We start from the raw sequence: 12411 nt of genomic DNA, 5'->3' as shown, positions 1-12411 counted from the left end.
AATAATATACACTTACCAATAGAATTGGGCACATGATTTCCTGAAGCATTCAGGCAAAAACTGAGGGTTATGCTAAAGATGAAAAAATATATATAAGAACATTGATTTTTCCAATAATCAATTTATAGTCAAGGCATAATAATACACTGTTGTTTTAATAAGAAGAAAAAACAAAATAAAAAAAACACACAAGAAGATATTCAGCTGGGTACAGTGCACTATTTATCAGAGTTATTTTTTTTTTTTACTTACTGGGTCTCTTGCACCCTCTCACATGCTACTATGAAACATCATTGGCAGAAACACTTCCCAGTCACATGTACCTAAACTGCTGTTTAAAGGAGTTTGCTTTTAGTGCCCAAGGGTCACGCACTTAACTGAGGAATCGGGGTTAAGACACTATTCTCCATTATTTATGCAGGGTTCTAACCCAAGATGCACAAAACACAGCTCCAGCAACAGTAAGGTTAAGCATCTTTTTTTTCATGCCCTTCACAATTGCCCATTCATTGGAGCCTAAGGCACTCTGCCAAACCGTACATGGTTGTCCAGCAACGGCTAAACGTCTTTCTAAAAATATAGATTATAAGAAAATAATCAAATGACCTCATTAAGAGGCCCTTAAAGCTGACTGCATATCAGCATACAATAGTTTTATCATATGTCAGCTGAATTACTGTAAAAGAACAGCAACGGGTATAACACACTAGACATTAACTCCTTGTTTCAGTGGAAAAAGTTCAACAGATTAGAAAAAAAAAATGCATACAAAAATAAAGTTTATAAATTGAGAGACATTAAAGAAACATTAAAGTCTAAACTAAACTTTCATTATTCCAAAGTACCAATTAGAAACGTATTTAATTTGCTTTGTCCTCTTGATATCCTTTATTAAAGGGGCATTGTACACTAGATTTGTCTTTGCATAAATATTTTGTAGATGATTAATTTATGTAGCCCATAGTTTTTTTGTTTTTTTTTAATTTTGTAAAAAGTTTATAGTTTTGCTTATTTTAACATTGTGCTGATTTTCAGACTCCTAACCAAGCTGCAAAGTTACAGAAGTAGACTGTTGTCTACCTACTTCCGCTTGCTCCTGTTTGTGTAAAGGGTCTTTTCATATGCAGGGGAGGTAGAAGTGTCTGCTCTTTTTGCTTTCCAGACCATTTCATTGGGTGTCCTAGTCAAACCTAATTAACTGTGCTAAACTAGGAGCTTCTAAGAAAGTTTTTAAACAGTTTTATATTGGATTTTAAGATCTATATCTGTGCATGTACTGTAATTCTTTATAATAGTGTCTATTACATGCAGTTAAATGAAAAGTAATGTATACTGTTCCTTTAAAGACTTAACCTCAGGAGCAGCTATGCACTACTTGGAGCTAGCTTATGAGAGGAGGCATATACACTTTATGGCCAAAAGTATGTGGAGGGCCCTACTAATTACTGATGTCAGGTGTTTGTCACACATTGCTAACAGGTGCATAAAATCCAGCACAAAGGCATGAAATCTCCATAGATAAACCATTAGTAATACAAAATGACCTTGGCAGTGTCGTAGGATGCCACACGTCAGTTTGTGAAATTTCATCCCTACTACATCTTCTCTGGTCAACTATAAGTGCTATTACTGTGAAGTAGAAATGACTAGGAGCAACAACAGCCCAGCCATGAATGGGAAGACCACACAAACTCACAGAGTAGAGTTGCAGAGTGCTGAAGCGTTTAGAAATTGGTTACATCACTCACTACAAGAACTGTGGTTCAGGAGCAAAGTCAAGAATCAGCTGGAAAGATATCACACACCCACCACTGGCAGTGGAAACTTGTTCTCTGCAGTGATGTAACCCGCTTCACTATCTGGTAGTCTGATGGAAGAATTTGGGTGTGGTTGATGCAGGAGAACACTACCTACAGGAATGCATAGTGTTGCCTACTGTAAAGCTTGGTGGAGGAGGGGGAAATGGTCTGGGCCCCTTAGTTCCAATAAAGGACCATCTTAATGCTTCAGGATACAACAACATTTTAGCAATTGGGTACTTCCAAAATAGATACCTACAAATACAATTGTATAGTTCCTACAATACACAATTAATGCTTCAAACAACAGCTTTATGATATTTCCACCATTGCCACCCCCTTGTGATGAATGCCAAGTCAACAAGTTGCCACAATTGGCAAACAATTTAGAGTAGTTCACAGTTAAAGAAAGACTTTCCCAGAAGCAAATGTGGTCAGTCTTAAAAGCAACATTTATTGATAATTACACAAGAAATCATATATGAACATTTTTATTGAGACTTAATTGTAGATGTGGAGTCTCCCTGATACTGCCAATATTTTCTCTCTCACACTAAGATTGAGGCCTGATCAGTTAACCAAGAAAATATTTCTCCAACCAGTAATTACCACAATTTGTATCTAGCCATACTTTGGAGATAATCTCTTACCAAGACACTTGGATGTTTGTTTCCTCAATAAAACAGGTCTTCTCTTCTGGATAAAACATACTTGGTTGGATGGAGAGAGAGGCACTGGCGTGTACTATGGGGCGAGCCCTGCAGTGTTTAAAAGCAACCATGATTAAGTATAGCTTTTCCTTATTATGGAAACTGAGTGCAATAATTTTTTTAAAAAAAGACACATAATTAAAACATCTATCATGAATCATCAGAAAGGGGACTCAGCGGATGTGACAAAATTAGTGTATTAATCATATTTATATTATTCCAGCTGGAGAGGGAAAATGTAGAGAGCTGTCCTTGCAAGACCTTAGTAACAGATGAAATAATGCTTTACTATTTCAGAAAGTACATTAACGTATACTTTAAAAGAAGCACAACAAATATTGGTTCAAATGAATCAAAGTATTTGTCATGTTGGGGTTTAAACTTATCACAAATGAATCTAGGTGAAAATCTGCATAACTGTTGATAAAGTGAATGTAAATTTTGATGATAAAGTGCCCGGTTTTTAAAAATTCGATTAAAAACAGGGGCACTTTAATTAATCAAAATTTACATTTCACTTGTGTTGAAAATACTTGCCTTTTAATCTTGACAGCTGCTTCCTCCGCCTGTCGCAAAGCCTCTTCCTGGGTCTAAAATGAGGAATCCGGCTTCCTCCAATCATGGCGTTGAATCAGACATGGATTCCCCCGGGAGGAAGCCGTGATTGGAGGATGACCGATCCGTCATTTCTGACAAAGGAAGAGTCTTACGACAACCGGGGGAAGCTGGAGTGGCTGTCAAGATTAATAGGTAAGTATTTTCACAACACGAGTGAAATGTAAATTTTGATGAATTAAAGTGCCCCTGTTTTTAATTGAATTTTTAAAAACCGGGCACTTTATCATAAAAATTTACATTCACTTTAATCCAATCAATGATAAACTGAAGTTTGTATTTTAACCTCACTGCTTGAATAATCCATTATACTTAAAGGGACACTGAACCCAAATTTTTTCTTTCATTATTCAGATAGAGCATGCAATTTTAAGCAACTTTCTAATTTACTCCTATTATCAAATTTTCTTCATTTTCCTGGTATCTTTATTTGCCGATTGGTGGATAAATTCACCCGCCAATAAAAAAGTGCTGTCCAGGGTCTGAACCAAAAAGTGTCTGGCTCCTTAGCTTAGATGCCTTCTTTTTCAAATAAAGATAGCAAGAGAAAAAAGAAAAATTGATAATAGGAGTAAATTAGAAAGTTGCTTAAAAATCTAAAATTATGCTTCCCTGATGATTTCATTTCCATCTGTATGTGGAGAGTCCACGGCTTCATTCATTACTTGTGGGAAATACAGAACCTGGCCACCAGGAGGAGGCAAAGACACCTTAAATACCTCCCCCACTCCCCTCATCTCCCAGTCATTCTGCCGAGGGAACAAGGAACAGTAGGAGAAATATCAGGGTATAAATTGTGCCAGAAGAAAAAACAAAAGAAATTTAGGTCCGCCCAATGGAGAACCGGGCGGGAGCCGTGGACTCTCCTCATACAGATGCAAATGAAATTATCAGGTAAGCATAATTTATGTTTTCCATCTTAATATGAGGACAGTCCACGGCTTCATTCATTACTTGTGGGAAACAAATATCCAAGCTCTAGAGTACATGGAATGAAAAAAATGGAAGGGTAAGAGAGGCAGACCCTATTCTGAGGGCACCACAGCCTGCAAGACCTTTCTCCCAAAAGCTGCTTCCGCCGAAGCAAACACGTCAAATTTGTAAAACTTTGAAAAAAAGTATGTAAGGAGGACCAGGTAGCCGCCTTACAAATTTGCTGCATAGAAGCCTCATTCTTAAAGGCCCAAAAAAAAGCCACAGCTCTAGTTGAGCGAGCCGTAATCCTCTGAGGAGGCTTACATCCTGTCTAATAAGCCAAGCGAATCATGCTCCTCAGCCAAAAAGATAGGGAAGAGGAAGAAGCCTTCTGCCCTTCCCGAACAAACAATGCTGAAGTTTGTTTGAAATCTTTCGTAGCCTGAAGATAGAATTTCAAAGCTTGAACCACATCCAAATTATGACGTAACCGTTCCTTCGAAGAAGAAGGGTTAGGACACAAGGAAGGAACTACAATCTCCCGATTGATGTTCTGATCAGACACAACCTTAGGGATAAATCCCCAACCCAGTATGAAGGACAGCCTTATTGGCATGAAAAACTAGGTAAGGAGGCTCACATTGCAAGGCCTCCAACTCGGACACTCTGCGTGCTAAAGCAATATGCGTGCTAAAGCAATAGCCAGTAGATAAAGACCTTCCAAGACAGTAATTTAATGTCAAGCGAATGCATAGGCTCAAACGGAGCCCTCTGCAAAACCCTAAGAACCAAATTCAAACTCCAAGGAGGAGCAGAATGTCTAAATACCGGCCTGATCCTGGACAGAGCCTGAACAAAAGACTGTACATCAGGAATATGAGCAAGCTTCTGGTGTAACACAGATAGAGACTAAATCTGTCCCTTTAAGTCCCTTCTCCAAACTGTCCTGGAGGAAGGAAAGGATCCTGGATACCTTAACCTTATGCCAGGGATACCCACAAGTCTCACACCAGAATAAGTAGGTTTTCCACACCTTATGATAGATGTGTCGGGTGACCGGCTTCCTAGCTTGAATGAGAGTATCAATCACACTCTTAGAAAACCCTCTCCTTGCTAGGACTAAGTGTTTAAAGGGACACTCAATCAAAATTAAACTTTCATTATTCAGATAGAGCATGCCATTTTAAACAACTTTCCAATTTACTTCCATTAACAAAATGTGCACAGTCTTTCTATATTTAAACTTTTTGAGTCATCAGCTCCTACTGAGCAAGAATAAGTGTGTATGCATTTGTGAATGGCTAATGGCTGTCACATGGTATGTGTATGCATTTGTGACTGACTGATGACTGTCACATGAAAGTCGCATTGTCTTGTTATCTTGCATTTGTTGATTATGCAAGTCTACTGTGTTGATTGGTCCTTTAATCTCCACACAGTCAGCCTCAGAGAATCTATATTTTGATGCACAAAAGGACCTTGTACCAGCAGATCTCTGCGACAGGGCAACCTCCATGGAGGAGACAATGAAATCCCCACCAAATCTGCAAACCACATCCTCCGCTGCCACGATGGAGCAATCAAAATAGTTGATGCTTGCTCCTGCTTGATGCGGGCCACTACTCAAGGTAGAAGTGGTAATGGTGGAAATATGTAGACTAGGTTGAACCCCCAAGGCACTGCTAAGGCATCTATCAGTTCTGCCTGGACCGCAGCCTGAATCTGGGTAGCTGGAAATTGAATCTGGACTCCATCAGATCTATCTCCGGTATATTCCCATCTGTTAACATTCCCCCGGATGAAACTATTATCTGCTGAGAAAATCCGCTTCCCAGTTGTCCACACCTGGGATGTGGATCACTGACAGCGAACAGTTGTGGGTCTCCGCCCATTCCAAATTCTGGTATACTTCCTTCATGGCTAGAGAGCTTCTCGTTCCCCACGATGGTTGATGTAAGCCGCCGAGGTAATTTTGTCAGACTGGAATCTGATGAACTGGGATGAACCCAGGAGGGGCCAAGCCCTCAGAGCATTGAAGATCACTCAAAGTTCCAGGATGTTGATCGGAAGAAGCGATTCCTTCCGATTCCACCTGCCCTGTGCCTTCCTGGCACCTCAAATAGCTCCCCATCCTGAGAGGTTCGCGTCCATAGTCACAATCTCCCAGGATGGTAACAGGAAGGATGTCCCCTGAGACAGCCGATCTGGACAGTGCCACCAAGAAAGATTCTCTCGTTCGGTTGTCCAGAGAAATCTGTAGGGATAGATCAGAGTGATCGCCGTTCCATTGCCTCAGCATGCCCAGCTGAAAAGGTCTGAGATGGAACCTGGCGTATGGAATGACATCTATGCTGGATACCATTAACCCAATCACTACCATACACTGGGCCACAGATGGCCTTGATGAGGTCTGAAGGGCAAGACAGCTGGAGGCAATTCTGCAACGTCTCTGGTCTGTCAGGAATATCTTCATGGATATGGAGTCTATTATAATGCCCATTAACTCCACTCTAGTACTGGGAACCAGAGAACTCTTTCCTGAGTTTATCTTCCATCCATGAGATCGAAGAAGTAGAAGAGCTCTCGAATGGTTCTCTGCAACCCTGCAGGACGGAGCCTGGACCAGGATGTCATCCAGATAAGGCGCTACTGCAATACCTCTGGATCTCGCCACTGCGAGCAGAGCTCCCAGAACCTTCGTAAAGGCTCTTGGAGCATTTAGCCATACCGAAGGGGAGAGCTACAAACTGGAAGTGCGAAAAGCGAATCTTAGGAACTTAGTGATCCTTGTGTATTGGCACATGAAGCGTAAGCGTCCTTCAAGTCTATCGTAGTCATGAACTGACCCTCTTAAACTAAGGGCAGGGTAGATCTTGAATGATGGGACCAACAGAAACTTGTTTAAGCACTTTACGTCTAGAATTGGGCGAAACGTACCCTTCTTTGGGACCACGAAAAGGTTTGAATAGTACCCTAGACCTCTTTCTGCTAGAGGTACCGGTACAATTACTCCTAGAGAGGAGAGATCCCTCACGCGCTCTAGAAAGACATCTTGTTTCTCTGGTTTTGACGATAGATTTGACAAGAGGAATCTGCCCCTGTGAGGGTGAGATTTGAAACCTATCCTGTAACCCTGGTCAATGACCTCCAGTACCCAAGGATCCTGCACGTTTCTCATCCAAGCCTCCGCAAAAAGAGATATAGTCTGCCCCCTACGAGAACCAGAGATGTTTCAGGGGTCGCCCCTTCATGACGATTTTGTCTCATCAGGCTTCTTGCTCTGCTTGGCTTTATTCCAAAACTGAGAGGGTTCCCAAGATCCCTTGGATTGCTCGGGCATCGAGGCAGGCTGCTGTCGTTGGGACTTGTCCGAACGAAAGGGACGAAAATTAGGACCCTTAGGCTTATTCTTCTTATCCTGCAGTCGAAAGGCACCCTTGCCCCCCGTGACCGTGGATATGAGAGAGTCCAGGCCTGGACTGAAAAGAACCTTTCCCTTAAATGGAAGGGAAAGTAATCTAGATTTGGACGTCATGTCAGCAGACCAGAAAAGCCTGATGTCTTGGCATTCAAGCGAATAATCTGTATCATATCGGACAGTCACACCAATAGATAGCGGCTCCCACCACCGCAGCAACCGCCGCTGTAGGCTGAAAGAACCCCGTGTGTTGAAACATCTTTCTTAACAGGGTCTCTAATTTCTTATCCATGGGCTCCATGGGATAGTGGTGCGCTTACCGAGCGTGGGGATGGCTCCATCCACCTTAGGGACAGATCCCCACAATTCTAGCTGAGAGTCAGGAACCGGGAACAATTTCTTAAATGAAGAAGAAGGGGAGAAAGATTATCCAAGTCTCTCCCATTCATTCTTAATAATATTCACCATCTTTACGGGAACCAGCAAAGTCTGGGGCACCACCGTCCTCATATACTTTATCAAGCTTAGGAATAGAAGGTTCCTCGGGTAACTTCGGTTCTGGAACCTCTTGAGTAGCCAACACCTCTTTTAATAAAAAGCGTAAGTGCTCCATCCTAAACCTAAAGTCTGGTTCCTCCACAGCCGGAGGTTTAGAGGCTGCAGATTCCGACCCAGAGAGATTCCTCCGAAGTATTGGAATCCTCTCCATCAGCAAATAATCTAGTTTCAGATACATCCAACAGAGTAGATGACCCCTAGGAAGGATAGCAATGTTTAACCTTTCGCTTGCACTTAGCGGGGCAAGGTAAAGCACTGAAGGCCGCAGACACCGCCGTTTGCAACTGATCAGCAAAATCTGGCGGCCACAAAGCCCCTCCCGCAGGAGGATTAGTAGTGCACTGGGGAGCTGCATGTGTAATCAGAGATGATTGTAGAGAACGCACCTCGCGGGACAGAGACCCCCTCAGAGGTGGATAGCTCAGTGGTACTAAACATCTTGTTCTTTTTAGATATCACTAATTTTATCAAGGAATGTGGAACATAATTGAGCAGGCGGGTTTACCATAGCCGCCTCACAATAAACACAGGCATTAGATTTAGGCAAAGAGGGAGTACCCTTTAACGCATCAGAGTCCTCCATAGCTTGCACTTTAATATGGACTATAGAAAAAATAAATGGCATCTTTATACCCCAATGGCCGGGGGACACTCCACCTCCTATGACCCAGGCCCACAGAGAAACCGCTTTGTCTCTTGCAACCGACGGTCAGGAAAAAGTAAGAGAATGAGGCCACACCCGGTCAAATGGAGTGCCATGCAAGACCGACCCCTGCAGCTGAGAAAAAAAAAACACGCCAAACTAACAGGCGGCGTAGTTAATCAAAATTAAAAAATAACCTGACTGTTCACACATTGCCAGAGTCTCACACATGTTGCAGCAAAAAACACAAAGCAATCATTTATAAATCCCCCCCTGTTCAATAATCTCCTTCCGGAGATATTAACCCTTGATTCTATACAGATAAAGGAGCCACACTGTGACCCTGTCTTCTTGCGTTATCATATGTATAAAAAAATTAAGCTATCTTACCAGAATCTATGCCGTGGACCAGGAACACGGCCTCTCAAGTTTCGCTCCTGACATGGACTTGAGTGGAAGAAAGCAGGCAGTGAAACTCGTCAACACCGATTGCTTAAGGAGCTGTTGAAACAAGTCTGGATGGTTTTGCAGAAAGACTCTCCCTGCATTTCCAGACCCTAACATTCGTCAATGCTCTCACTGAGAGGCTGACAAGACTACTTAAAAATCCAGTCCCATTTAAAAGAGTACTACCCTCCATATGAGACTACTCCGAATCTTCCGACACTTCTATGCCATCCTCCTGTGACGAAAGGCAAAGAATGACTGGGGGATGAGGGAGGTATTTAAGCATTTGGCTGGGGTGTCTTTGCCTCCTCCTGGTGGCCAGGATCTGTATTCCCCACCAGTAATGAATGAAGCCATGGACTCTCCTCATATTAAGATGGAAATTGCATGTTCTATCTGAATCCTGAAAGAAAAAATTTGGGTTCAGTGTCTCTTTAAAGGGACAGTCTACAATAGAATTTGTATTGCTTTAAAAGATAGATAATCCCTTTATTACCCATTCCCCAGTTTTGCATAACCAACAGTTATATTAATATACTTTTTACCTCCGTGATTACATTGTATCTAAGCATCTTCAGACAGCCCCCTGATCAAATTACTTTATATTTATTATCTATTGACTTGCATTTAGTACTGTGTTGTGCAAAATCTTAAATAACTCCTTGGGTGTGATCATAATGTTATCTATATAGCAAACATGAACTAGCAGTATCCTTTTGCGAAAAGAAAAGAAAGTGTGTGATTAAGAGGCTGCCTATAGTGGCTTAATAACATTTAAACCTCTAAACTTCTGCCTGTTTCTAAGTATATTAATATAACAATGTTGGTTGTGCAAAGCTGGGGAATGGGTAGTAAAGGCATTATCTATCTTTTCAAACAATAACAATTTTAGTATAGACTGTCCCTTTAAAAGAAAAAAAAAAACAAAAAAAAAAAACATCACTTTCCTTCCTTGTATCAAGCTGTTACTTATAACGCCAGGTGAAAGAGGGTGAAGCAGAAAAACCAAGGTTCTAACTCCCTAATAATAAGGAAAATGTATCATGATTGCAGGCAGACAAGTTCTCAAGTACAGGACCTGTCTGCCTGCAATTACCACTTACGCACTGTGTGGCGAAATGTAACAAAATCGCTCTTGTGCGATGCAAAAACCTATTACTAGAGCAGGGTTATGTTAATCAACCCAAAAAAGCAAGAGGCTAAAAGAAGCAAAAGCCACAAAGCCCCATAAGCTGCAATGCAGCTTGATAATTGATATCCCTCTATAGAGGAAGATTTAATACATAATTCATTCTTTGAACTTTCTGACAATAGCTTTAAGACAGTTACATATTTCCTATCCCCTAGTGAGAAGGATTTAATCCCAAGACAACAAGTCGGCTCACTTGGCAGACAATTTAGAGTAGTGCATTTAAAGTAAGACCTTCCCTTAAGCAAATGGTCCGTCTTTAAAAGCAACACTAAAAATCAGATATGAATATGTTGATCTGGTGAATAAATTACATACCTGTATACTAGAGCTTTATCAACACCAAAGGCACCAACTATAAGATCTAAAGGACAAAAAAAATTAAACATTATGAGCGATGTTGCACAGCATATAAGCATGTTACTAGATTTTAATATAAAAAATTTTAAGGCTAAACCTGCTGCATATTCATCCCTAATTGTCTTTAACAGATAACATCCATAGAACAATTCACCATGCCTAGCCTTGTTGTCTACAGACTCAAGCCCATACTGGTTTCTCTAAATAAGGCATGTGGTGGGCTGAGTTTGGCTATTGAAAAATAATTGCAGTAAAAAAAGGAAATGTATGCTTTTACCTGATAAATGTATTTATTTCCGGATACGGCGAGTCCCCGGTTTCATCAATTACTGTTGGGAATATCACTCCTGGCCAGCAGGAGGAGGCAGAGAGCACCACAGTCAAACTGTTAAGTATCACTTCCCTTCCCACAACCCCCAGTCATTCGACCGAAGGAAAACGGAGAAAAAGAAGTAACACAAGGTGTAGAGGTGCCTGAAGTTTAGGCAAAAACAACTGTCTTGAATTAAGGGGCGGGGCCGTGGACTCACTGTATCCAGAAATAAATTTATCAGGTAAGCATAAATTACCTTTTCTTTCCTAAGATACGGTGAGCCCACGGTTTCATCAATTACTGTTGGGAATCAATACCCAAGCTAGAGGACACAGATGAATAGGGAGGGACAAGACAGGCAGACCTAAACAGAAGGCCCCACCGCTTGAAGAACCTCTCTTTCAAAAGAAGCCTCAGCCGAGGCAAAAATATCAAATTAGGAAAAAGTATGTAGAGAAGACCAAGTTGCAGCCTTGCAAATTTGCTCTACAGAAGCCTCATCATATGAAAACCTAAGAGGAGGAAACAGCTCTTATAGAATGAGCCGTAATTCTCTCAGGAGGCTGCTGACCAGCAGTCTCATAAGCCAACCTAATAATACTTCTCAACCAGAGAGAAAGAGAAGTAGCAGAAGCTTTCTGACCTCTACGCTTCTCAAAGAAACAGGCTAACAGGGCAGAAGACTGGCGAAAGTCCATATTCGCCTGCAGATAGAATTTAAGAGCCCACACAACATCCAAGTTGTGCAACAAACGTTCCTTATGAGAGGAAGGCTTAGGCCATAGAGAAGGAACAACAATTTCCTGATTAATATTTCTATCCAAAACTATAGGAAGGAAACCTAACTTACGAAGAACCGCCTTATCTGTATGAAAGATAAGGCGAGTCATACTGCAAAGCTGAGAGTTCCGAGACTCTCCGAGCATAAGATAGCAATAAAAACCTTCCAAGATAATAACTTAATATCTATGGAATGCAATGGCTCAAACAGAGCCTGCTGAAAAACTTTAAGAATGAGGTTAAGGCTCCAAGAAGGAGCAACAGACTTAAACACAGGCCTGATTCTGACCAAGGCCTGACAAAAAGATTGCACATCTGGCACATCCACAAGACGCTTATGTAGCAAAATAGATCATGCAGAAACTGACCCTTCAGGGTACTGACTGACAAACCCTTCTCCAGACCTTCCTGGAGAAAGGCCAAAATCCTAGGAATCCTAACCCAACACCAAAAGTAGCGCTTGGATTCACTAAAGATGTATAAGCAACACCTTATGGAAAATCTTTCTAGTAACAAGCTTTCAAGCCTGAATCAGGGTCACAACGACTGACTCAGAAAAACCACGCATAGACAGAACTAAGCGTTTAATCTCAAAAGCAGACAGCTTCAAAGAAACGAGATTTGGAAGAAAGAACCCTGATCAGAAGTTCCTTCCTTAGAGGCA

General features: G+C 41.4%; 1 protein-coding gene across 1 annotated transcript in view; it reads right to left on the bottom strand.

The window, feature by feature from the left end:
- The window catches only part of ITGA5 (integrin subunit alpha 5), a 170628-nt gene that overhangs the window by 36742 nt on the left and 121475 nt on the right, over positions 1-12411 (bottom strand). Inside the window, exons 14-16 of the mRNA XM_053708269.1 lie at positions 10613-10658; positions 2450-2557; positions 17-72 (exon numbers count right to left, since the gene is read on the bottom strand). Coding sequence (XP_053564244.1) covers positions 17-72; positions 2450-2557; positions 10613-10658 — 210 coding nt within the window. The remainder of the gene's footprint in view (positions 1-16; positions 73-2449; positions 2558-10612; positions 10659-12411) is intronic.

The sequence above is a fragment of the Bombina bombina genome, chromosome 3, assembly GCF_027579735.1.
Source record: "Bombina bombina isolate aBomBom1 chromosome 3, aBomBom1.pri, whole genome shotgun sequence".
Lineage (NCBI taxonomy): Eukaryota > Metazoa > Chordata > Amphibia > Anura > Bombinatoridae > Bombina > Bombina bombina.
The sequence above is the reverse complement of the archived record's forward strand: the minus strand, read 5'-3'. Positions and strand labels throughout refer to the sequence as shown.